The sequence below is a fragment of the Pristis pectinata genome, chromosome 6, assembly GCF_009764475.1.
Source record: "Pristis pectinata isolate sPriPec2 chromosome 6, sPriPec2.1.pri, whole genome shotgun sequence".
In the NCBI taxonomy this organism is placed as follows: Eukaryota; Metazoa; Chordata; class Chondrichthyes; order Rhinopristiformes; family Pristidae; genus Pristis; species Pristis pectinata.
In genome coordinates this window covers 14,796,296-14,821,302 of record NC_067410.1, presented here as the reverse complement: position 1 = coordinate 14,821,302, position 25,007 = coordinate 14,796,296, and the positions used below count along the sequence as shown (strand labels likewise).

At 39.1% G+C, this 25,007-nt stretch overlaps 1 protein-coding gene across 1 annotated transcript; it reads left to right on the top strand.

The window, feature by feature from the left end:
- The first annotated feature begins 915 nt into the window (after nt 1-915).
- On the top strand, nt 916-24,275 carry LOC127571801 (protein disulfide isomerase Creld1-like). Its single transcript, XM_052018512.1, has 11 exons — nt 916-1,209; nt 5,133-5,326; nt 7,693-7,775; nt 9,216-9,326; nt 9,801-9,892; nt 11,812-11,988; nt 14,092-14,187; nt 17,192-17,275; nt 17,691-17,786; nt 19,295-19,435; nt 20,431-24,275. The coding sequence occupies exons 2-11, from the start codon at nt 5,171-5,173 to the stop codon at nt 20,649-20,651; spliced, it is 1,257 nt and encodes a 418-aa protein (XP_051874472.1). The 5' UTR covers nt 916-1,209; nt 5,133-5,170; the 3' UTR covers nt 20,652-24,275.
- The last annotated feature ends 732 nt before the right edge of the window (nt 24,276-25,007 follow it).

Genomic DNA, 25,007 nt, shown 5'->3' with positions numbered 1-25,007 from the left:
ACTCTTAATCTCCCAATCTGTATCGTCATAGCCCTTGCATTTTGTCTACCTGCACTGCACTTTCTCTGTAATTGTAACACTCTGTTTTCTTTCTACTACCTGGATATAAGATTTCTTTATTAGTCACATGCACATTGAAACACACAGTGAAATACATCTTTGCGTGGAGTGTTCTGGGGGCAGCCCGCAAGTGTCACCACGCTTCAGGCGCCAACATTAGCATGCCCATAACTTCCTAACCCGTAAGTCTTTGGAATGTGGGAGGAAACCAGAGCACCCGGAGGAAATCCATGCAGACACAGGGAGAATGTACAACCTCCTTACAGACAGTGGCCGGAATTGAACCCCAGTCACTGGCGCTGCAAAGTGTTACGCTAACCGCTACACTACCGTGCCTGCCATAATTATGTATGGCATGATCTGTCTGGATGAGATGCAAAACAAAAAGCTTTCACTATATCTTGGTACATGTGACAATAATAAACGAACACCAATAACAACTCTATAATCATAAGAACATTTTCTCCCATCAGTTTTACTACTTCCAAATTTCCAATGGGGTTACTCAGCGCAAAACAAATGGGAGGACTCCACCCATTATCCAATGATGCTTCACAACCCCAAACCATTAGCAGACTTTCTTGGAAAGCAGATAAGGACAATCCCACAGTGGAGTTGTAGCCTCTGCTGACTCTACTTTAAGGTAACACCTTTCATTCCCAATCCCTTTTCCGGCCACAATGCGGTTTCTGACGTGCTCCCTGCTCGGGCGCGCCCCCTATGCTGGGCGCGCCCCCCCCTCCCGTGCCATGCGCGGGCACGCTACAGGGCAGGGGCGGGGCCAAGCGGTCGGGCTCACTGCACCCTACGGTGCGGCACAATCCGATTGGTTGCCTTCCAGGAGGGCGGGGGCAAGGGGAACCGGTGGAACCAATCAGACGGGAGGTTTTTGCGCTTGCGAGCGGGGGGAGGGGGTCGTCTGCTGGCAATTTGCTTTTATTTTTGGAGGAAATAAATAAAATTCGGAATTTGTATCACAGAAATAAACAGGGGGCTGTGGGTGAGGGGGAGCAGTCGGTGAGGGGGTGCAACGCGACCATCGTTACCAAGCCCGGGCCGGGGGCTCGCTCGCTGCTGCCGGTTGTCGGCGGCCCAGGCCTCGCCTCACCAAGTGTGTCCTTCGCCTCCCTCCACTTCCACGTCTTCCAGGTGAGTGTGAGTGAGTCAGGCAGAGCCGAGCTACCCCCGCCCGGGGATTGTGCACCCACCTGCCCGGGCACTGCCCCACTTTCAGCCCCGGGATACAGGCAGGCTGGTCGCAGCCGCCCACCTCTGCACCTGTTGAGCTGTGTTTGAGGATTGGATTTTGGGAAAGTACTGGGGGGGGGGGGGGGTGATGACTGCAGTAAGTGGGGAGGGGGGTGATGAATGCACTGTGGGGAGGGGGGTGTGATGAAGGCAGTAAGTGGGGAGGGGGTGTGTGTGATGAATGCACTAAGTGGGGAGGGGGGGTGATGAATGCACTAAGTGGGGAGGGGGGTGTGATGAAGGCAGTAAGTGGGGAGGGGGTGTGTGTGATGAATGCACTAAGTGGGGAGGGGGGTGATGAATGCACTGTGGGGAGGGGGGTGTGATGAAGGCAGTAAGTGGGGAGGGGGTGTGTGTGATGAATGCACTAAGTGGGGAGGGGGGGTGATGAATGCACTAAGTGGGGAGGGGGGTGTGATGAAGGCAGTAAGTGGGGAGGGGGTGTGTGTGATGAATGCACTAAGTGGGGAGGGGGGGTGATGAATGCACTAAGTGGGGAGGGGGGTGTGATGAAGGCAGTAAGTGGGGGGGTGATGAATGCACTAAGTGGGGAGGGGGGGTGTGATGACTGCACTAAGTGGGGAGGGGGTGTGTGTGATGAATGCACTAAGTGGGGAGGGGGGTGTGATGAAGGCAGTAAGTGGGGGGTGATGAAGGCAGTAAGTGGGGAGGGGGGTGTGTGATGACTGCACTAAGTGGGGAGGGGGGTGTGTGATGACTGCACTAAGTGGGGAGGGGGTGTGTGTGATGAATGCACTAAGGGGGGGGTTGTGATGAATGCACTAAGTGGGGAGGGGGGTGTGATGGATGCAGTAAGTGGGGAGGGGGGTTGTGATGAGTGCAGTAAGTGGGGAGGGGGGTGTGATGGATGCAGTAAGTGGAGGGGAGTGATGAATGCAGTAAGTCGGGATGGGGGTGTGATGGATGCAGTAAGTGGGGAGGGGGGGTGATGGATGCAGTAAGTGGGGAGGGGGGTGATGGATGCACTGTGGGTGTGTGATGAATGCAGTAAGTGGGGAGGGGGGTGTGTGATGAATGCAGTAAGTGGGGAGGGGGGTGTGTGATGAATGCAGTAAGTGGGGAGGGGGGGTAGTGATGAGTGCAGTAAGTGGGGAGGGAGGGTGTGATGAATGCACTAAGTGGGGAGGGGGGAGTCAGTTTCTCCAAATAGCTGCAAAGAACTTTAAATTTACCTACAAACCACAAGCTTGACTTTTTGCATGGTTTAGTAGTTATTATATACACTGGGGTATGTTTAGTATATTATGCATGTGCTCAGTTTTGTCTCCTGAATTTATTTACTCATGGGATGTGGGCATTGCCAGCAAGACCAGTCTTTAACATGCACAGCTGCCCTTGAGAAGGTAGCAGCGAGCCTGCCATGATCTTCATGGTGAAGCTGTTTTTGTTAAGTAGGTAGTGCCAGGTTTTTTCCTTGGTGTCTATGGAGGTAGCATGATGTGCGACTTGGTGGGGAACTTGCAGGTTCTGGTGCACCCACACACCTGCTGTTGCTGTATTTCTAAATGGTTACGGTCAATGATGTGGGAGGTTTGTTCATCAAAACTTGGTGAGTAATGCAACTTGTAGCAACAGTGGTGGTTGAGGTGGCCAGTCAAACTGGTTGCTTTCTATTCCCCAGAAGATGCTGATTTTTGAGGTTTTTTGTTTGGAACTGTAGGCATTGAGTATTCTAGTGCACTCCTGACTTTTGCCTTGCAGATGATGAAAATGCTTTGGGAAGGCATATGAACATGTGATTCCATAATGCATTTGCATATGTGTGAAGAGACATCCAATTTAAATTGTCCTAATGTTCATATTGTAAATGTTCAGGTCAAAGTCAAGTTTATTGTCATATGCACAAGTACATGTATGCACAGGTGCAATGAGAAACTTATTTGCAGCAGCATCTCAGGCATGTAATCTATAAGCAGCATTCACAAAAAAAAACATAAATGTAAATTATTTTTCAATCTTTTTATTAATTTTCAAATTAACACAGATTAATATATCAATGTTTATACATGTAATACAAAGAGATCAGGAGAACAATCATGACATGGATAATCATAAAGAACAATAAAGTATTAAAAAAAAATCTGTAGATCCAACGATCTGTTAGTGAATGAATATAATATAAAAGAAAAAGATTTATTATAAAATATAAAAGAAAGAAAAAAAATCCCCAAAACAATAAGAAAAATTATAAACAATATGTCAAACCAAACTAAGCTAAATAAAAAAAAATTCAAAAAAAACAAACAGAAAAAAAAACTGGACTAAAATTTCTCAATAGAAACAGAGCAATATTATGTCGTCAACTCCGTTCTTCTAAATTGAAAGGTTATTATAAGGGGATCTATATCATGTGAAAATATTGAATAAATGGACTCCAAACTTCCTCAAATTTAAGCGAAGGATCAACAGTGCCACTCCTAATTTTTTCCAAGTTTAAACATGATATAGTTTGAGAGAACCATTGAAAAGTAGTAGGGGGTATTGGATCCTTCCATTTAAGCAAAATGGATCGTTTGGCCATTAATGTAACAAAGGCAATCATATGGTTAGCGGAGGCAGATAGATGGCCAGGTTCTATCCTTGGTAAACCAAAAATTGCAGTGATAGGATGAGGTTGTAAATCAATCTTCAATACATTTGAAATAATGTTAAAAATATCTTTCCAATATTTTTCCAAAAGAGGACAGGACCAAAACATATGTGTCAAAGAAGCCACATTTGATTTACATCTGTCACATATAGGATTTATATATTGATAAAAGCGAGCTAGCTTATCTTTTGACATATGGGTCCTGTGAACTACCTTAAACTGTATCAGAGAATGTCTGGCACACATTGAAGATGTATTAACTAAATGAAGAATTTTCTTCCAAGTCTCTGTAGGTAAAAATGTCTGGAGTTCACTTTCCCATTCATTCTTAATTTTGTCCAGTGATTCTGAACGAATTTTCATGATTAAATCATAAATTATTGCTATCAAGCCTTTCTGACAGGGATTAAAACCAAAAATTTTTCCGTAATTTCAGTTTTGTAAGGTGTTGGAAAAGAGAGTATAGTAGCTTTTTAAAAAATTTCTAATTTGCAAATATCGAAAAAAGTGTGATCTACGCAAATTGTATTTGTTAGACAATTGTTCAAAAGATGAAAAACAGTTATCAATGAATAAATCACGAAAACATACTATTCCCTTCCTTTTCCATATGGAAAAAGCTGAGTCAACTCTGGATGGATGAAAGAAAAAAATTAGATTGAATGGGACCATAAATGTAAATTATACACAATTTTTAAAGAAACAATGTAACTTGAACAAAGAAAAGGCAAAGTCCATTTTAGTGCAAAGTGGTCCTAGTGTTGCTAAACTGTAGTGATCAAGGTTGTGCTGGTTGGTTCAAGAACCAAATGGTTGAAGGGAAGTAGCTGTTCTTGAACCGGGTGGTGTGGCTTCCTTTTCAGTCATGGCACTCAGACCATCAGTCAGGTCCATCTGCAGCACTACAAGTATTAGAAGATTGTTCTCAAAATATGTCAGATCTGCGATCAGCTATTTCCAGGAATTGTCACTTTTTATTGTACATCTGTAGAGGGTTTTATTTTTGTGCATCATCCAATACTGGAACTGTAAGGCATTTCTTTAGTGCCCTGTGTTATGGATAAATCCCATGCTTGGTAATCAGCAAGTACACACAATTTGTACAAATTATAGTGCTATTTTCCTTATGAGTAATGTAAGGAAAGTGAAAGATGAAGAATGACTAATCCTTTGGCAGTTCTATTTTTCCATTTTTTTTCCCTTTTTGATACAGTCCTGTTCTCCAAGAATAGGGGATATTTCCGATTCATAATGAAGATTTCTTGGCTCCTGAGTCACAGGCTATTCATCTCCCCAGCCCACTGGTGGTTCCTCTGCTCTGTCATTCCTCTGCTATTTCTGGAGTTTGTTGCCACAGAACAGGACTCCTGTCAGATTTGCCGTCATATTGCTGAGAACTTCAGGAAGGTAAGGATCTGCGCCTGAGAAACTCAGCAGATGCTTGGCCACAAGGGGAAATAACAACATTTATATAGCACTAGCAAAATACCAAAACATTTCACAGTACTCTCTGGGATGTTATCAAACAAAACGGTGACACTAAGCTACTTAATGAAACATTAGGGTGGATGACTAAAGGCTTGATCAAAGGGATGGATCTTAAGAAAGAAGCACTACAAGGGAGGAAAGTGAGAAGAAGCGAAGTTCAGGAAAGAAATTGCAGAGCTTTGCATTTGGCTGTGGCTGCCTGTGTTGGATTGGTGATTTGAGGATGTTGAGACCAGAATTAGAGGAAGGAGATTACAACAGAGGAAGGGGTTAACAAAAATGGGAATTTTTAAGATGGTGTTTGTGGTATGGTCATTGAAGCATCTAGCTTCTGGCTGATGTGGTTTTGGTCCAATCAGCTAGTTGCAGTTTCTGTTGCTCCCATGCCTTTTTTCTCTGCGGATTGTTCATTCTTTGATTCTGAAGGGTTATGGACACAAAATGTTAAGAGGCCATGGGACAGGTATTAAGTGAATTGTAAGTGCTCTTCTTCTGTAGAATGGAAACAATACTCGTTGGGTTATTTACTTTAATCCACTTTTAAAAATTGGGGTTAAAATAAAGGTTGTAATGCATTTTTTTCTTAAATATATTTTGGAATATTTTCCCCTTGTCTTTATGTTGTTGCAGTGATGAGAAATCCAAGTGCAAATGTCAGACTGTGTGAAATGAACAAGAGATTTTCTTTTATTGTTCATAATAGTTATTTCCAATAATGATGATTATTCCCTAGTATGAGTTATCCAGCATGAATTCTTGTTGGTATTTTGTTTTCTTTGTTTTAACACAAAACTTGATTGCAGTTTGTATAATGTTAATAGTGAGCACTTTGTTAATTGATGAAATGAAAGTGGAAGAAACTACATTTTCATTTTAAAACTAGTTAATTCCAGTTGAGTTTGGCTTCAGCTGCTTTACAAGACATTTGTGATTCTTTCTCCCTGACCATATTCAGTGGCTAGAATTCTAACATCATAACTAACCCTTAAAAATCTAGCCCCAAATGTTATCATCTTCTGGAGAGGTGAAAATGAAGTTGCTTAAAGAGTTTTCAGCAATCTGGTGTCGAGCCTCTATATGTTTGTGAGTGAAAGTGAAAAGCAGCCGCATCTGTTCTAATGATGTCACCTTCCATATCAGTATTTGTGACTTTTCTTTTTCATCCCCTTTATCTGTGGTTTTTCCCATCTACCATTATTGAAGGGACTGTCAACCATATTCTGCATCCCACATTTCTGATCTCAATCCCTCTCTTCCTTCCCACCTTGATCCTCCCAGTCACCATGCTCAATTGATCACCCTTCATAATATCTGACAACTCTAACACAATGCCACCACTAGGCATATCTACCCCTTTCAGTATTCCAAAGGGAGCATTCTCTCCAGTGCATTCTGGTTCACTCTTCTATCATCACCAATACATTCTCCTATTCTCACAGCACCTTTACCTGCAATCACAGGAACTGTAACATCTGGGAGCAAAAACATTATTTTAGCTGAAGCAGTGATTTACTTGTTTTTCTGTATAGGTATGCTGAATTCAGTGCTAATGATGTGATCTCCTCTACAGAGGTGAAATTGAACACTGATCAATGATCACTTTGCCAGATATTTCTACTCGGTCTGTGGGTTGACCAAAAGTTTCTATTTGCCTTTCAACTTGATTCTCCATCCCATTCCCAGTTTGACCTCTACGTTTTGTCTCCTGGTGTTCCACCAGAAGCTCAACTTAAGACAAGGTGGTGGTCATGAGTTTACAATAAGGCACATTATAGCCTTCCAGACTCAATGTTGGCACATTATCTGAACTTATTCTAGTCTTGTATCTCATATTTCTGGCATTCAGTACTTTTTCTCCTTCCACTTATGGGGAATTTCAGTTTTCATTGTCATCTCCAATTTTTATCTCTTCCAGTCATAACTTTTGTTATTCACTAGTCTTTACTGCAGTCTTTCAGTTGGCACCACCACAACTTGACAATCAATCTCGCCTGTTTATCACTTTACCAGAGACCTTTCCTTTTATTCTTTCTGCTCCTACCCCCTTTCTCTGCAATATAAAGTTTGTTTTATTTCTGACTTTTCATAGTTCTGATGAAAGAATTTGAAACATTAATTTCTGTTCTCTCCCCACAGATGCTGGCTGACTTGTTATGTATTTCAATAATTTTCTTCTTGTATTTGAGGTTTACAGCTTCTTCAGTATTATGATTTTTGCATATTTGGTTCTGGTAAAAATGGAAGCATGACTGATTCATTATAAGTGAAGCTTTTATGTTTATTAGGGAATGGAAAAAACTGCAAACAAGAATTTTGGTGGTGGGAACAGTGACTGGGAGAAGAAAAATTTGGCAAAGTATGAAATCAGGTAAGAGATTTTTAAAAAAATTTTATTTACAGCGTGGTAACAGGCCCTTCCGGCCCAACGAGTCTGCGCCGCCCATTTTAAACCCAAATTAACCTACCCGTACGTCTTTGGAATACGTGCAGTATACATTGGATGCCTAATGAGTTGTGGGTGATCAGTGCTGGGAGAGTTGTCAGTGCATAGGTAGGTCGTATTGGTTTAAACCCTTTATAGGATTCTTGAACCAAAATTTAAGTGGTAAATTACAAAGTTTTCTTATTGGGTTCCTTGTTGTAATGGAAAATGTATCTTTGCTGCTATCACTGTGGGTAAACATACACTAAATATTTCACATGATTTTAAAATTGTGCTCTTTCTACAGAAGAGAAATGAAACGACATATACGGAACATGCTGATTGACCTACATTATCTGTTTCATAATGGCTGCATGAGTTTGCTTAACTTTAGGTTCTGTTATTCATCTATTTAAAATTTAGTAGCACACTAGCTTAGATTTTGTTGCCCTGCTCTGGAGGTGCTGCACATCTGGTGCTGCATTGGTTAATTATTTACTGTGTCACATGAGCCATTGATTAAATTAAGGGCTGTACATCATGGTGATGAGAAAACATGAGGAAAATGAGAATGCAAATATTATGGAAAATGATGAGACAACATGAGGAAAATAATGCAAATATTATGGAAAAGATAGATCTGAGAAAATTATTGAAATTAAATTGAGAGATGGACAACAGGATATGTAGCATCCTGTTCGACAGGGCTGGTTATGCCTTGTATCTGACCCCTTGGGTTTACACCAGCCATAGCTGGCAATCTAGTCCAACCAGGACTACCAACTTTCATTAAAAAGGGAAGGGTCTTGTTTTACTTGATCTATTACTAATGTTTTCATTAATTTACATCAGTTAATTGTGATGTAATTGAATTTATAATTTCATTTTCTTCCATCTGCTTCTAAATGTCTGATTATTGGAGGCATGTGGAAATGGTGGAAAGGCTTTCTGATAGCATGAGTTGCCATAAGGCCACCAGAGTTATCCAATTTGTACAGCCTGAGGTCTAATTGCCACTTACAGCTTAATCTGATTTGCAGAGCATCCACTCTGGTGTGGCTTTGAGGTTGTTGTTGTTGTTGCTGCATGGTCGCTGTAGGTTGGAGCAATTGAGAGACTTGTGTAGGAGAGTGACATGATGTCCAAGTCTGATCTGTTGCAGTGCAGCCCAATGTACAAGAGTTAATGTAATGGGTAGCATTTCTAACTGGAAAGTACAGGCAGAAATCCAAGAATTAAGAAACAATTGTTTGTGGTTGGAGAGCTATAGGATCTTTTTGGATGAACGTATTAAACTGGGCTTTCCTTGTATGTTTATCTCGTAATTATTGTGTTGATACATTTACTTATTATACTTTTGTTAATTCCCCTCAATTTTGCGTGCAGTGAGACTCGCCTGCTGGAGATCATAGAGATGCTCTGTGAAAGCATGAATTTTGATTGTAATCAGATGGTAGAACAAAGTGAAGAGCACATTGAAAATTGGTGGTTCAAAAAGTGAGTGCTTAAATTCATCTTTCTGCCCTTTGCTTTATCCTTTTCTATCTTTTATTCTAATGTTGAGTAAATGCTTCAGTAGCTGTCTTATTATTAATTTGATGATTTGGCTGAGGGGACTAAATGTTATTCCAGATTTTGTTTGAGTGGTTAAGCAGTACACTGAATCACTTTAGCTGTAAAGGTAGGTAGTTGTCTTGTAGGTACTGTTAAACACTTCCCAATTGGGCCATGTAATCTGGTGCTAGCATATATGTCTCTGCAAGCTGTATTTTCCTGACAGGATTGTGCAGCAGTGGCAATTTACAAATATCTGGAATGAGCTCCTGTTCTCTTTGTGTTCTCTGAGGTAGGATGACCACTCTCAGAGTTGAGCAATGCAAGGGAGAGACTTGCTATGTATTCTATATGCTCACATTCACAAGATGGTGATCCTCTTTATTTCAACTGGTAATCTATTTTGACATCTTGCAGACAGGAGGAGCACCCAGATCTATTCCAGTGGCTCTGTATGGATACCATCAAAATGTGCTGTCCTGCTGGTACCTTTGGACCTGAATGTCTGTGTGAGTATATCTGAGCTATAAATAGCAAGAAATGGATGCTCGCAGCCCAGCCATTGAGCGAGCAAACATTTTTAGTGCCATTTAAAATTAAATGCCCCTTCTGGGGGTATATTTATGGAAAGGGGAATTAAGTTATGTTACGGGAGTCCAAATTTATTACGATTCTTTGTATCAGTTACTTGTTTTATCAAGGGACACCTGATGGCATTTTCTTTTCATTAGCAAAGGTGGCTGTATGAGGTAGCTAACCTACGTTTGCTCTAATATTGGCTATACATTGAGTTCATAAGTATGCAAAATCAGCTGTTTTGTATCACTTAATAACTTCACTTTCTAATTACAAGATTATGAGGGAATTATTTGTCATAATCTTAACACTGGTGCTGCATTTTATTTTACCTCCTATACTTTCCCACAAAGCAATCCCTGCACAGTAGCATAGCGGTTAGCGTAATGCTATTACAGCGCCAGCGACCTGGGTTCAATTCCCACTGCTGCCTGTAAGGAGTTTGTATGTTCTCCCCGTGTCTGTGTGGGTTTCCTCCGGGTGCTCCAGTTTCCTCCCACATTCCAAAGACGTACAGGTTAGGAGCTGTGGGCATGCTATGTTGGCACTGGAAGTGTGGTGACACTTGCAGGCTGCCACCAGCACATTCTTAGTAACGCAAAAAGACGTATTTCACTGTGTTTCGATGTACATGTGACTAATAAATAAATATCTTATCTTATATCTTTGTGGACTTCTGTTGTAACAGCTCTGTTTATGGTAACTAAAGTAAAAATAACTCTCAGTATTGACAACCCTGTACTTCAGGGCTCCCACTCAGCAGATTTATTTGAGGACTCATCAAGGTAGTCCGTGCAAGTGATAGAGATTTTAATTTATAAGTAACAAAATTCCCTCGGTGTGTTGTTCATTCAAGACTGAATTTTGGTCATTTCAAAAATCGAAGGTTAAGAGGATTTGAGCAGGAGTGTCGGTCATGATCTCACGGAATGACAGAAAGCTTGAGGGGCTATATTCTATAATCCAGTTTACATTTCTTGACTTCATTAGCACCGACCCCACCTCCCTAAGAAAGCAAAGGAAGTCAAGAAAGCCAAGAATATCTGGGTCCCTGTTGTGCCCTCTGTATTACATGTGTGGCAGTTTTACAGCTGCTAACAGTTCTGAATAGAAAGTTCCAAGACATCAGCTAGACTGTGATGTAAATAGGTTCACTTGTAGCTGAAAAGTAGATCAGAAGGCAGCAAGCCAACCTTTTTGTCTTATTATCCACCATCCCAAATAACACCCATAGCAGACCTCATTGGAATAACAGTATTTAGCATATCCACATATATGTATATTATTTAGTGTTAATATTTAATATATAATCACATAATGTCATTGAAGAAGTCCTTGCCAAATGAGAAACATGTAGTCATTAGTATCAAAGCACCAGAGACCTGAACAGAAAGAAAACTAGTTTAATGCATATAGAAAATAAATAATTTCTGTCCAAATTTAAAATCTTTGGCTTTGTGCTCTTCCTCTAAATCCCAACCCTTGTTTAACTTGGTTAACTTATTCTAATGCTTGATTCGGATGCTTCCTATGGACTTGAAGCAGGAGTGCTATACCAAAGGGCACAATATTAAGGTGGTTCTTAACATCCAGTAACTGGCTCTCAACTTAGTAAAACTGGCAAGAAATTTGGGCCATTAATTTTACAGTTCAAAAGAGCCATTTTTTCCATGGTGTCTCTGCTAGCTCTTGAAAAGGTAAATGTTTATTTTCATTTCCCTAGCCAATTTCTTTTGGTTAATCTGAAATGATTAGCCATCTGGTAATGTACAACAAAGTCCAAAGTGCTATATTTAGCAGATAACCATACTTTTGAGCTGATAATTGAAATGTTTTATTTTACATTTTGTAGCATGTACGGGTGGATCAACAAAGCCATGCAGTGGATATGGTCAATGTGATGGTGATGGAACACGGACTGGGACTGGGCTTTGTAATTGTAATCAAGGCTATGCAGGTTCTGTATGCATGGAGTGTGCTGATGGATACTTTGAAGAGTTAAGGAATGATACCCAACTGGTATGTAAAGGTACGAGACGTACATCTTTTATTCTGTGAACTCGAAGACATAAGGAAATGATCTGTGTAGACTGGAACATTGACTGCAGAAGAATGAACTGAATTTGTTGGAGTGAATTTTTCCAGTGGTGTTATGTTCCTCCTATTTTTTGTCCCTGTCAGTGATTCAGTCTGAAATTTGGTTTCAACAGCACCAGCAGGCATTGGATATCCATGATCTGCCTTTTTGGGATCAGATCCTCCATAATTTCTCTGCGGAAGGAGATGCTACAAGTGACATGCTATTAGTAGAAATATGATGAAAACGTATCCTTTTCTATTGATTTTTCACAGAAGAAAGAGACTATAGTTACTCTTTTGCATTCATCTGTTGTTATGCCTCATTTTTAACCTGAATCACTCGGAGAAATGGGGCGGGTTCAGGCCAGGTAGTCTGCCTGTTTAATGTTCCCATTTCTGTGATGTAAAATCTTGGATTTGTTACAGAATAAAGGGAGGTCATTTGACACATTGAGTCTGAGCTTGCTCTCTGTCAAACTATCTAGTCAATTCCACTCTTTTTTTTCCCCATAGCCCTACAATATTTTTTTACTTCCTTCAAATATTTATCAAGTTCTCTACTGATGGTCATGATAGAATTTTTGATCTGAATTTTTTTTTCAAATGTCAAGATTTTTGTGTTCTTCTGTCAAATGTCAAAGGCAAATATCTGCTCAAAGGAGAATGACCCTAGATTTTCTATTCTGTCCTTCTAAAGTAAGTCCCTTTTATTGCTGGAACACTCTGGTAAATCTTTTCTGTACCTTCTAGAGCCTTTATATTCTGACATGCAGTGACCGGCATTGGATGTAGTGCTCTAGTTGTGGTATGAGAATTTCCACTTCATAGTTGTTTTGCCTAATTTAAGAGACTCATTTGTGACGACGAACATCAGTCAGATTGCAGATATATCGGTTATAAGATCAATAGATTTATTAAGTAGGTTGCATCCAATACAAAATAGCACTACTTAACAAAGGTGATAATTATGGTCTCAGTGACTGTGGCATGGGTCTGTTCTTGCCGCTGTGTCTTATTGGCCTCTGGTTCTCTTCTTTATGGTTGTTCTCCCTCCTAATCTGATAGTTGAAATGTTTTTTCCTTTTGATCTCTCTTTGGCTTAACTGCCTAACATGCTTTGCCTCTCAACCTAATGCCATATAAATTCATGTGTATTGGCTTTAACAATCTTTGCAACACTGTTCTATTGCAACAAAAATATTGAAACAGTAAGACACACTGGAACACTTATTCAACATTTTGTACAACATGGTGGGCCGAAGGGCCTGTATTGTGCTGTATTGTTCTATGGTTCTATTTTGCAGTTTGTTCAAGCTGCCTCTTACAGGGGTTTAACTATTGTTTTGTAGAGGTTCAACATAACCTGTTTAGTTATGTATTCCATGTTTCAATTTATGAAGCCCCAGGATTTAATATGCTTTATTAACCTCTTCTGGAACATTAAAGATGGGATCAGATTTGATTGTGAAGGATAATGCAAACAAATGATCTGGTGCACTTAGCACCATATTACAATGCAAACCCTGCTTTTTGAGAGAATATTAAAAATCAAAAGATAAAGAATTATTCCATTTTCTCAGACTGCCATCAACTTGACATGGGCTTTTATGAAATGCCATCAGTGGCTATTTTGCACAGAAATGCCATCAGTGGCTATTTTGCACAATTTCACATTTCTTAGTGGTGCAAAAATGAATTGATTTTATTGGATGCAAATAGAAGATCTTCATGCTTTGTAAACCTGAGAGTACTTGATTTTAAGATGGTAAAAGAATCCTATTTATGTAATCTGGAAATAAGGTAGCTCCTCAAGTGCAGAAATCAGATTGTTGGTAGCCAATGACTCCTGGAGTGGCAAATATGAAATCTGATGTTGAAACTGACATAGCTTTAAAAGTAGCATTGTCCAGATAACAAAACATACTTCACTTCCTGCAGGCGCGGTGCTAAATCCAGCATTTTTGTGTTAAATTAATACTCACCATTTCTTATGTTTTAATGAGGCCTGATTAAAGGCCAACTGATTATGTGTCTATTGATTGCTGTATTCCAGAATGCTACAAATCCTGCAAGAAGTGCACAGGTCCTGAGGATTATAAATGTCAAGACTGCAAAGTTGGTTGGTTCTTTCATGAAGACAAGTGCTTAGGTAATCACCTAACCGTGGGATTCTTGTGCTTTGTTGAAGACTATCCTTAGCATCCTGGCTCATATTTTTATTTGCAGCATAAACCGGTGGGGTGGGGGGGGAGGGTGGCAGAGGCTATTTAAAAACATTTAAGTCATTGGTTAAATGAATGAAGAGGAAATTACCTTGCACCTTCTATTCTGTTTTGCCCTTGGACAAGAATGAGTCCAGTGGCAGAGCACAGATGTCCCAGAACTGGCAATCAGCTGAATGGAAGATGAGGTTCCCAGTTTCACTCTGGAACTCTGGACTTCTACCCGGTTAAATTAAAAATCTGCATTTACATGTAGAGCTACCAGCTTTTAAGTCAAAGATCTAATCTTTTTTAATGTTTTTGAATGAAAAGTAAATGTTGGGCAAGTTCCATGCTGTCCTTCAGAAAAGGTTTGTCGACTATTTGGAACCCCCCCCCCAGTGATAAGGAAGATTGGATCTTGACTTAACAACTAAAACAATAATATTTGCATCACAAAAATGGCAGGCAATGATCATCTAAAGCAAGAGAGCTTACCTTGTTATTGAGTTAGACACAGCCCAGCGCATTACGGATACCAGCCTCCCCTCCTTAGACTCTGTCTTTACCTCTCGTTGTCTTGGTGAAGCAGCCAGAATAATCAAAGTCCCCACCCACCTGGGACTTTCTCTCTTGTCTCCTCTTCCATCGGGTAGAAGATACAGGATCCTGAAGGCATGTACCACCAGACTTAAGGACAGCTTCTACCCCACTGTGATAAGACTATTGAACAGTTCCCTTATACAATGAGGCGGACTATGACCTCACGATCTACCTTGTTGTGACCTCGCACCTTATTGCACTGCACTTTCTCTGTAGCTGTGACACTTTACTCTGTATGGTTATTTTTACCTGTATTACATCAATGCACTCTGTACTGACTCAATGTAACTGCACTGTGTAATGAATTGACCTGTACGATCGGTTTATAAGACAAGCTTTTCACTGTACCTCGGTACAAGTGACAATAATGAACTAATAACAATACCAACAGCATTAACATTGCTGAGTCACCCCACCATCAATGTCTTGGTGATTACTATTGGCCACTTGCTCAACAGGACCTGATACAGAAATGCCTTGGCTACAAAAGCAACTCAGTGACTGGGTATCCTGGAGTGAGTGACTGACCACTTGTCTCCCCAAAACTTTCCACTACATGCAAGGCACAAGTCAACAGTGAGATATACTCTCCTCTTGCCTGTATGAGTACACCTCCAATAGTGAAGAAGCTCAATGACATCTGTGACTACATAGTTCACTTGATTGGCACCCCTTCCAACAACTTGCTCATACATTTCATCCATCACTGGCATACAATGGCTGCAGTATGCAGCATCTACCAAACACACTCAGTAATTAGCCTGGGCTACTCCTACAGCACTTCCCATATCTGTGATCTCTGTCATTGAGACTGACAAAAGCAGAAAGCATACAATAATACTGCGACCTGCAATTTCTCTCTCAAAAGTTGCACACCATCCTGACTTGGAAATGTATTGTCATTCTTTCATTGTTGTTGGATCTGATTGAAATTCCAACTCAACAGCATTTTGGCGTACCTGTTATCAGAAGGATTGCCACAATTCAAGAAGGTGGCTAACCACCACTTGTGGGCAACAAGTGCTGTCCCAGCCAGCAACGCCCATGTCTGGAAAAATAAATTTAAAATAAGAGTTCAGCACTGACTGGTTACAGCACAGAATGAGGCCATTCTGCCTGCCATATCTGTACCAACTCTATGTATGTACAACCTAGCTAGTGCTACTCCTTGCCCTCTTCTCAAAATCCTACAAGTCCTTTCCATGTAAATACTTATCCAGTTCCCTTTTGAGCACTGCAATTGAATCCTCCCCACTACAAAAAACTCTTGTTGGGTTTTGTTCTTTTGCCAATTGTTTTCATTCTTTTCCCTCTGCCAAAGGGAATATCTTCTCTCAATGTCTAGATCCTTCTTGATTTTTAAATACCTCTATCAGACTGCCTTCCAACCTCTTGTGTTCAAGGAGAACAACTAGCTTATCTAGTAAATGTACATCATTAAATTCCCTCATCCCTGAAATCATTTCTGTCTTGTGCATTCTCTCTAAACACTTCATATATTTCCTAAATTGTAGTGCCCAGATCTGGATAGAATGCTCAACTGTGGCTGAATCAGTGTCTTATAAATTTACAAGAGCAAGGTAGTCGTAACAAATTCTAGGTATTTATTAATAAAACCAGGATACCATTTTCTCTTTTAACCACTTTCTCAATGTACCCTGCCACTTTCAGTGAACCATATATGTTATGTCCAAGATCTGTTTTCTTTTCCTTCCTTTTAGAATTGTGGTCTCAAATTAATATTGCTCTTCTAGTTCCTCCTTCTAAATGTAACATTTCACATTTCTCAGCATTAAATTTCATCTGCTACCTATCCACACAATACCAGCCTGTTCACACCTCCTTGAACCTATTATTAACAAGCATCAGACTAGATATTCTGCATGGATTCTTGTTGTTGCAGCTTGGGCTTCTTAACCACTAGGTATAGAGGCTAGTGCATCTTTGAAGGGAAATATAGTTAAACATTTGAAGAATTGATTTGGGGCTGTGGGAGAGCAGAATTTGTATTAGATAATTTTATTTCCCAGAGCCAGCACTAGCATAATGACTACCTCTTGCACTATAAATCTCTGGTTCTGTTTTAATTCCTGACTCTTTACAGCCAGCCCATTCATTATAAATGATTGACAATACAGTAAGTGAGGAACCATTACTAGCAATTTATGACTGTTGTGTCATTGTGCAAACCTAAGCTAGGGAGTTGAAGATTATTCACTTAAACATGCCCAAAAATCCATAAATACAATTGTTTTTCAAGAGATGGTCTAACTCCAATTTGTAAAACATTTCAGCTGTTTACTTGGAGTTCAAATGAAGTCTAATACGTTGTTCTTTCCTGACATTCAGATATCGATGAGTGTGACACAGAGCTGCAGAGTTGTAAGGCTGGTCAGTATTGTGTAAACACGGAAGGCTCCTATGAGTGTAGAGGTCAGTGTTCCTGTCGCCTTTGTGATAGCTACTAAATCATTTTACCAACTGCTATTTGTACATATTTTACTGTGTTATCTGTATCTTCCTGTTGCTAAACTATTTCTTAAATGATTGACTTAAACTTTTTGGTACTCTCAGTCAAGAATATGTGGCCTTCATACTTAAAAGTTTAATTGTCAGTTTTGCGATATAATCTTCTTAAATCCATGAGGTCAAGAAGCCATATCGTCTTTTTCTATTCCTAATTCTTTGTGTTCATCAGTGCTGGATGACCTTCAATGAGCAAAACAACTGGAATAAAAACTAAGTAAATATCTGATGTATTCAATTATTAACTTGGCAACACTTTTTGAATTCCGCAATGCAGTGTTTTCTCTGTTTTTTTTTAATGATGCCCTGGTTCTAATTCCAGGTTGCGACAAAGCCTGTTTGACTTGTATGGGAGCTGGACCCAGTAGATGTAAAAAATGTAATAAAGGTTATCAGATGGAGGGAGCAAAGTGTCTGGGTAAGTGCAGCATTCTAGTATTTGTGCAGGACTATATGGAAGAATGGTGATTCTGTGGAGATGTTCAGAAGGTGTGTGTTAGTTTGGTAGATTAGAGAAGTCTGTCAGAGCGTCAGATTCTGGAATATATTGCTGTTGCTTCATCATTGCTAGTCCAAAATCCTACCTAAGAGGGGAAAGATTTCAAGGGGACCTGAAGGGCAAACTTTTCATGCACAAGGTGAGTCTAGAACAAGCTGCTGGAGGAGGTGGTAAAGATGGGTATAATTACAATGGTTAAAAGACATTTGGACAGGTTCATGTATAGGAAAGGTTTAGTGGGTTATGGGCCAAACCCAAGCAAATAGGACTAGCTCAGATATGTACCTTGGTTGGCCCGGACCAGTTGGGCCTTGGGGGCCTGTTTCCCTACTATAACTTGGACTCTGAGAAATGCTCTAAAAGCATTGCAGGATTGCCTTCATCATATAAGATTCCAATAGATCACCTGATAACTCACCAACGCTTTCTCCAGGGCATTTAGGGATGGGTGTTAAATGTTCATCCGGCCAATGGCATTCACATGCCATAAAAGAATATATTTTAAAAAATTAAAGAATATTTTATTATCAGATAGGAAAGGTTAAGAGGACGTACAAAATTTTGATGAAGTTACTTCCATTGATCAGTAACTAGAGGCATAAATATATAAATATCACATAATAAAATGTTATATCAGGAGAATTTCTTAATGTAAACTGTTTTCATTGGGTGCCAAAACCTTCAGAGAAAGCAAGGTCTAAAATAGTTTTTTTAAAAGAGTAGAGTAATTTTGGGTGGGGGGGGGAGGTCGTGGTTGGTGTGGAAAATGCTTCAAAGTATGAGGAAAGTACAGGAGATGAGGACCAAGTGCTAATTCTTTCAGACAGCTGCCACAGTTGTGAGGCACCAGATGGCCTTTTCCTGTGCTGTAAAATTATTTGGTAAATCTAAGATGCAGGTAAGCACTACTTTTTTATAGCTGCATCAAGATTGTTGTAGATATAGATGGTATTTGAAGGATGTCCTGAGCTCTCAATTTTGTTTTCTGGGCTGCTTTCACGGTAGAACAAGATCTTTCAAAACATGATGGTATCATGATCCAGTTTCTCATTGTGTTTTTTTTTTATATAGATATAAATTATGATAGAGTTGAGCAATTTCTTGAACTCTGTAAAAGGCACAGCATGTTTTATCACTTAATAGCAGCACAGAATTTAAAATAGTCCTGTGAAGTTGGTAGTATTGGCTGTTCCCATGTTATAAACTGTTTAAGTTCAGGCTGTGCAAAGGTTGGTTGCCTATACCATAATTAATCAAAGAAGTAAACCAAAAATGATCATTATCCCAGTAGTTGCAGCAGTAGTGAAGATCATAACATAAAGGAGGCTGTGCAATGATGAACTTTGATTTGTAACTGGAATGGTTCTAGGTTTTAAAAGCTGGATAAGAAAATGTAAATAGTTCATTCTATCAATCTTTTGTTACAGATATCAATGAGTGCAACAGTGAGAAACCACTCTGTAATGGTGCATACGAAGAGTGTGAAAACACAGATGGCAGCTATCTCTGTGGCTGTATTGAGGGATACACGAAACAAGATGGTGTATGTGTTGAGGACAAGCTGTCTCGTAAGTTTTACCTTTTCTGTTGATCCAGAGTTATAGCATTCTATCCTAAAATGCAATAGAGATCCTTTTTAAAAAGTTTCAGCAGAGCAAATTTTTAATGTGGTAGCTCATTACTTCTATCAATAACACATTGGTGGAAAACCTTAATTGAAATAAATGCTGGAAATGTACAATAGATCAATTACTCAAATGAAAGGGAAAGATGCAGGGTAGAGCATCTGCCCTAAACCTTGGCAAATGTAATGCTGAGGCAGGCACAACACAGTTGGAAATGGCCTATTGCACAACATTGATGTCCTTGTACATGGTCAAATTTGCAACAAGAATAATGGTGAAGCTATCAGAACTCATTTTTATAATGAAGAGCATCTAACAGCATAGTTTGAAGGGGGAGTACATAAGCTGTTTCCAGTGATTCCCTACTGTTCCATTTGGGACACTGTTTGTAGTATTTGTTGCATTATTGCAGTGTTCATCTGTATATTCAGCAGGAGCATAAAACTTTAAGTTTAAAAAATGATCAAAACTATTCTGACTTGCATACTTGCTGCTGAACCTGACTTAATATTTGTCTTCTAATTCCCTCATCATTCTTGCAAAATTAAAAAGTTTCTTTTAGTTTTCTGAAAAAGGTTTATTATTTCATCTTTTTATCTCCTTGTTTTATTGTCTTTAAATATTCTTTAATATGGCTGGCTGTTCAGTCTGCTTGATGGTGTCCCTGTTGTCAGATGCCACGGATCCATTAATAACTGATACCTCCTAGCGCTGATGCAAAAATCCACACCACTTTGTTGCCTGCAGTTTTTTTCCTGATATCAGTGAGTGCTGTCATCTCACTATTAACTACAAAATTCAGTTCTTTAAATTATGAATGAAATGCCAGTCACACGGTACCTTCAAGTGGAATCATGGAAATAGAGAAACTGAATAGAGCAATAAATAGAAAATAATTTGAAGTTACTAATGGTATCTTTCTCTATTTCTTCAAACAGCAGCCCCTGAAGAAGGTCTCTTTGACAATGTCACTGAGGATGAGATGGTAGTCCTACAACAAATGTTTTTTGGTGTCATCATATGTGCACTGGCAACACTTGCAGCAAAGGGAGATATGGTCTTCACCTCTATCTTCATTGGTGCTATTGCAGCAACTGCAGGGTACTGGCTATCGGAGAAATCAGACCGTCTTGTGGATGGATTTCTTAAAGGAAAATAATGAGGAATATAATTTAAGTTAATCAGACAATTATCTGTGGTAATAGTTGACTTGGAAAAAAGAAAACTGGCTTGTTACCCAGCGGACTGCTTTAGCAGAGCCAGTGATTGAGAATACCAGTTTGAAATTATGGGTAAAATGTCTATATATAAATAATGAATTCAACACAAACTGCATGTTTGAAAACCCAAGATTTATGTACAGAAGGCATGAGTGAGGATGTCCATATCAGAACAGCCCTCATGCTTGTACTTTTTGGTGAATACTGAGTTTAGGTAAATTGTACAATGATGTAACTTCCTGAGTAATCCACTAATTTATTGTAAAACGCTGCTGCATGGGCTTGATCCACATACTTAGTTATCAGAGGAGAAATATTCTGTCACTTTTCAAGTAAGTCATACTTCCAGTTGTAAAACATTTTCGGAGAAATAGCCCAAGTTCAGCCAGGTAGACCATGGATTTGTTTAATAAACTTGTTGGTGTCCATTTTGTACTCCCTAGACTGGCAATGGATTGGTCATTTATCTGGTCCCACTCTGTACGTCTCTTAGTTTATAGCTACTATATTGAGTCTGGAGTTCTCATCCAAACATTTTATTTTTCTTTTTTAAAAGTTGTCTTAAATGGGTGAGAATTGAGCACATAACCAATGTCAGACACAAAATGAATACAGGTCTGGTTGAAATTGATGCACAGCATGGATTAGTGAAACTGTGTTTTGGACTGTGATAGTAGGATGATTAGAAGATAATTTGCACTGCTGATTTCTGTTCCGTAAGTAACTTGTTTCCTTGACCCACTGAATTGATTTATGTTAGGAAAATTTAAGTTTAGAAATGCTACTTAAGCAAGAGGTATCAGTTGGGTTAGGAGTGTATGAGTGTTTGCAGCATTAGTATGATGTAGAATTTGTGGTGAGTAATGACTAGCCAGCTAGCAGATAGAGGAAGAGGATGAACTCTGAATTGGCCTTGAGTCATCTTGCAGTTGGAAAAGTTGAAACTGTTACAGCATCTATGTTGGGCCAAGTATTGGAATAGAACCAGACAACTGCATTATTGTGAAACTGAATAGCTGAAGAGATCTTGCAAACAATATACGCATTGTGTTGTACTGTACTTGCCTTCTAGAAGAGAACACAAGTTAATTTATAATTTTAAGATGGAAAGGGCAACAGGTCAGACAAGTGGGTTTAATACTGAATGAGAAATGCATGATGCCCTTTTGAGAGGAGAATGCATATATGCTTTTAAAGGATTGCTGGGAGATCTGGTCAAAAAAAACTGGCATCATCATTGTCTCTGTTCAAGCTATAATAGTGGGTCTTTGAGGAATCATATCCATAATCTCTCTGATACTAGTGCATTAATACTGTGACAGAACCACTATAAAACTGGGATTGACCCTTGCACTGAAAGATGCTTTAATGTTACTGATATGGATTTTGTAAATAGTCCAATCTCACTGTTACTTCAACATTTTCTTTGAATATGGTGAATGACTTATTTGCTTTCCCATGTAATGTCTCTATTGCAACTGACTTGTTGGATTAAGGTTCATGGATCGTAGAAGCTTTGGAACATTTGGAGAATAAGTCTTAGCTGACTAGTCCATTGTGGATGATGTCACTCCAAGTGGAAATGTACTTTTCAACAGGGCAAGTGAATATTAAGACTGATTTGCTTATTTTCCCCCGAGCTATGGGTTGCTAAATTAGTAACTACACCCAATGCAAAGTCAAATTGGTTAAGTTCAGTACACTTGACTGTGCCACTTGGTAGCACGCACACAATTGTAGGAATGCATACGTCATTTCATGGGATTGTAAATTGAAGAGGAATAGACTTCCTAGCTTCATATCCATGGGAATTGCCTTTATCACTGCCTTGATAGTCAGTCATTTTGAGATAATGTTCTGTTTGAGTTCTATTTGCAGAAAATAAGTTGTGATGAAATCAGAAACAAAGTGATGGATATACAAGATGCCTTAATCAGCACCTGTGAAGAGAAATGATGAGTTATGATGTTTTGGATATGTTCTGAGGATGGACAAAGAGCTTGTATTTTATGTTCAACAAAAGTCACCAATGACTTGTTATCTCTTCACGGGTATTGTCAGGTTTGTTCTGCATCTCCAGCAGGTTTTATTTCTGATTTCCTGCATTGGATTGTCTTTCTGATTTTATTTACATCAGCTTTGATATGATTTGTGTTTGCATAATCTCTTGTTTAATTCTGTGATGCATCAGATTCCTTCCTTGTAAGATTTTATATATTGCCCTTTAACTTGTCTGCATAATTTATTATACTAAATACATGGGAAGCAAGTCCCCTTTTAACTGGATGTTGATGTTGCTCTCTTGTATTGATAAATTTTGATGGATTGTGTACAAAAGATTTTTTTCTTTTAAAGGTACAGTACATATCAAATTCTTGTATCGGGCCCCTCGTTAAAGCTGTGTTACCAAAGTTGTCACTGTTTTTAACAGAGCTTTTCCTCTTGTTTTTGAATCAAGCAAAGGGTATGGGAGAGAGTTGGTCTAAAAGCTGTAATTATTTATTTCCCCTATATTTTAAGGAAATAAGACTAGCATTTTATTTTGATTGTTGATCTCAGAGGTTAGTTCTGTGTTGTTTTATCCTTTATTTTGAAATGGAGGATGTAGTTAAACATTTGCACCCAAGTTGCAGTTGTTCCAACTGCTGTTGGAAGTATCTGCACTGAAATTGCCTTTTGTATCTGCACTGATATTGCCTTTGTTTAACCATGGGGATAAAATGGGATAATACCCTGCATCATAAGAGCTTGTCTAGCCATTATTATCTATTCTGAAAGTATACTATTCGCATCCGAATTCCAAAAGCGTGACCCATGTCACGTGTCATTGGACTGCTAGATGTTTCTCTATCCTAGACAAAGGCCTTTTTTAAAAAAAACAAATAATCTATTTTAAAAAAAAAACAGACAATGGAGAATAAGCCTTGAATACCCAATAATTTGTAATTTCTGTTACCCTATATAAATAAAGTAGTTGAGTATCACTCTTGTGCATTATTTGCTTTACCCCTATAATAGATGTGTTCATGATTATGTTGGACATTTCTTGGAACTCTCTTGTTATAGTTAGCTAGGTAAGCTGGTGGTTATATATGACACTGACATTTGTTTCCCTGGTATTTTCCTATACACATAGGGTATTTGAATATCAGAGCCATACATTGACATTTTCACTGCTTATTTGTATGCCTAGACTAGCTAGAACATGAATTAATACAAAGTGGTCTGCATCTATTCATTCTTTATTTGATTTGATGGTTTCAAGCATTTGTAATGTATCCAGATGTTTTGCTGCAAACTCCTGACAGGCAATCCAACACTTTGGAAGTTTCCCAGTTGGGTTTGAAATCGTCTCTGATCAATATTGGTTAATAGTGGAGACCTTTTGGTGAATGGGGTTGGAAATTATATTTCTTAGGTATTCCAGATAAGCCTTTTTAGTAGTGGGATGAGTTCAAATGAAATGCTATGTTGTAAAATATGGGGTAGGGTGAATCCTCAAACACCTGGAGCTGCTAGCACTGAAATTCTATTTAAAAATAAAATAAACACTTTGTGCTATATATGCCTGTGATTGTGGTGCTTTTATTCTTTTGTCCTGAAAAAGTGTGTTGCGCTTGATATCAGCAGAGTTAGGATAGGAGCAGAGTGAAATAAGGCTACATATTCTTACTGCGCTGGCAAGAAGCAATGTTTGTGCTACAGTACAATGAGATAACTGGATTAAGTAGGAGTAAATGACTGAATAATGAAGAAATAATTTTGTAACTGTCTTCATCCTTTATTATGAGAAGACCTGGAGATTTGTATTGGTGGGTCAGAAGGACAATTGCTAATAATATTGTCAATCAACTGGGTTAAGTGGAAATGCTGGCTCATGCTTCCATAACTGATATAATTGGTTCCCTTCTAAAATATATTTGATATAGCTGATGAGGGAATTATCTTTTGCAGTGGGAGATTCTGATCACTTTTAAATATGATCCATCACATGTCATTTGAGCCCTATGTTAATAGTGCAAAGCTTTGTTTTAAAAACTTTAAGCTCAACTGACAATTGAGAGCTTAAGCTTTCAATTTCATGATAAAAATTTTCAAAAATTGTGTGCAATTTGCATTCCCATTTGCGGGTGAGCTAATTTTCTCCTAGTGGCTGACTGGCAGTAAGGAAAAACATTCTGCTCAGCTGTGTAATTTGAACAGTACACTACAAGGGGCAAGTCTGGATGGTAATTTTTGGAGGTAGACTTGCTCATGGTGAAAATACAAGCCTTTAATTTGTGTTTTTTCAACAT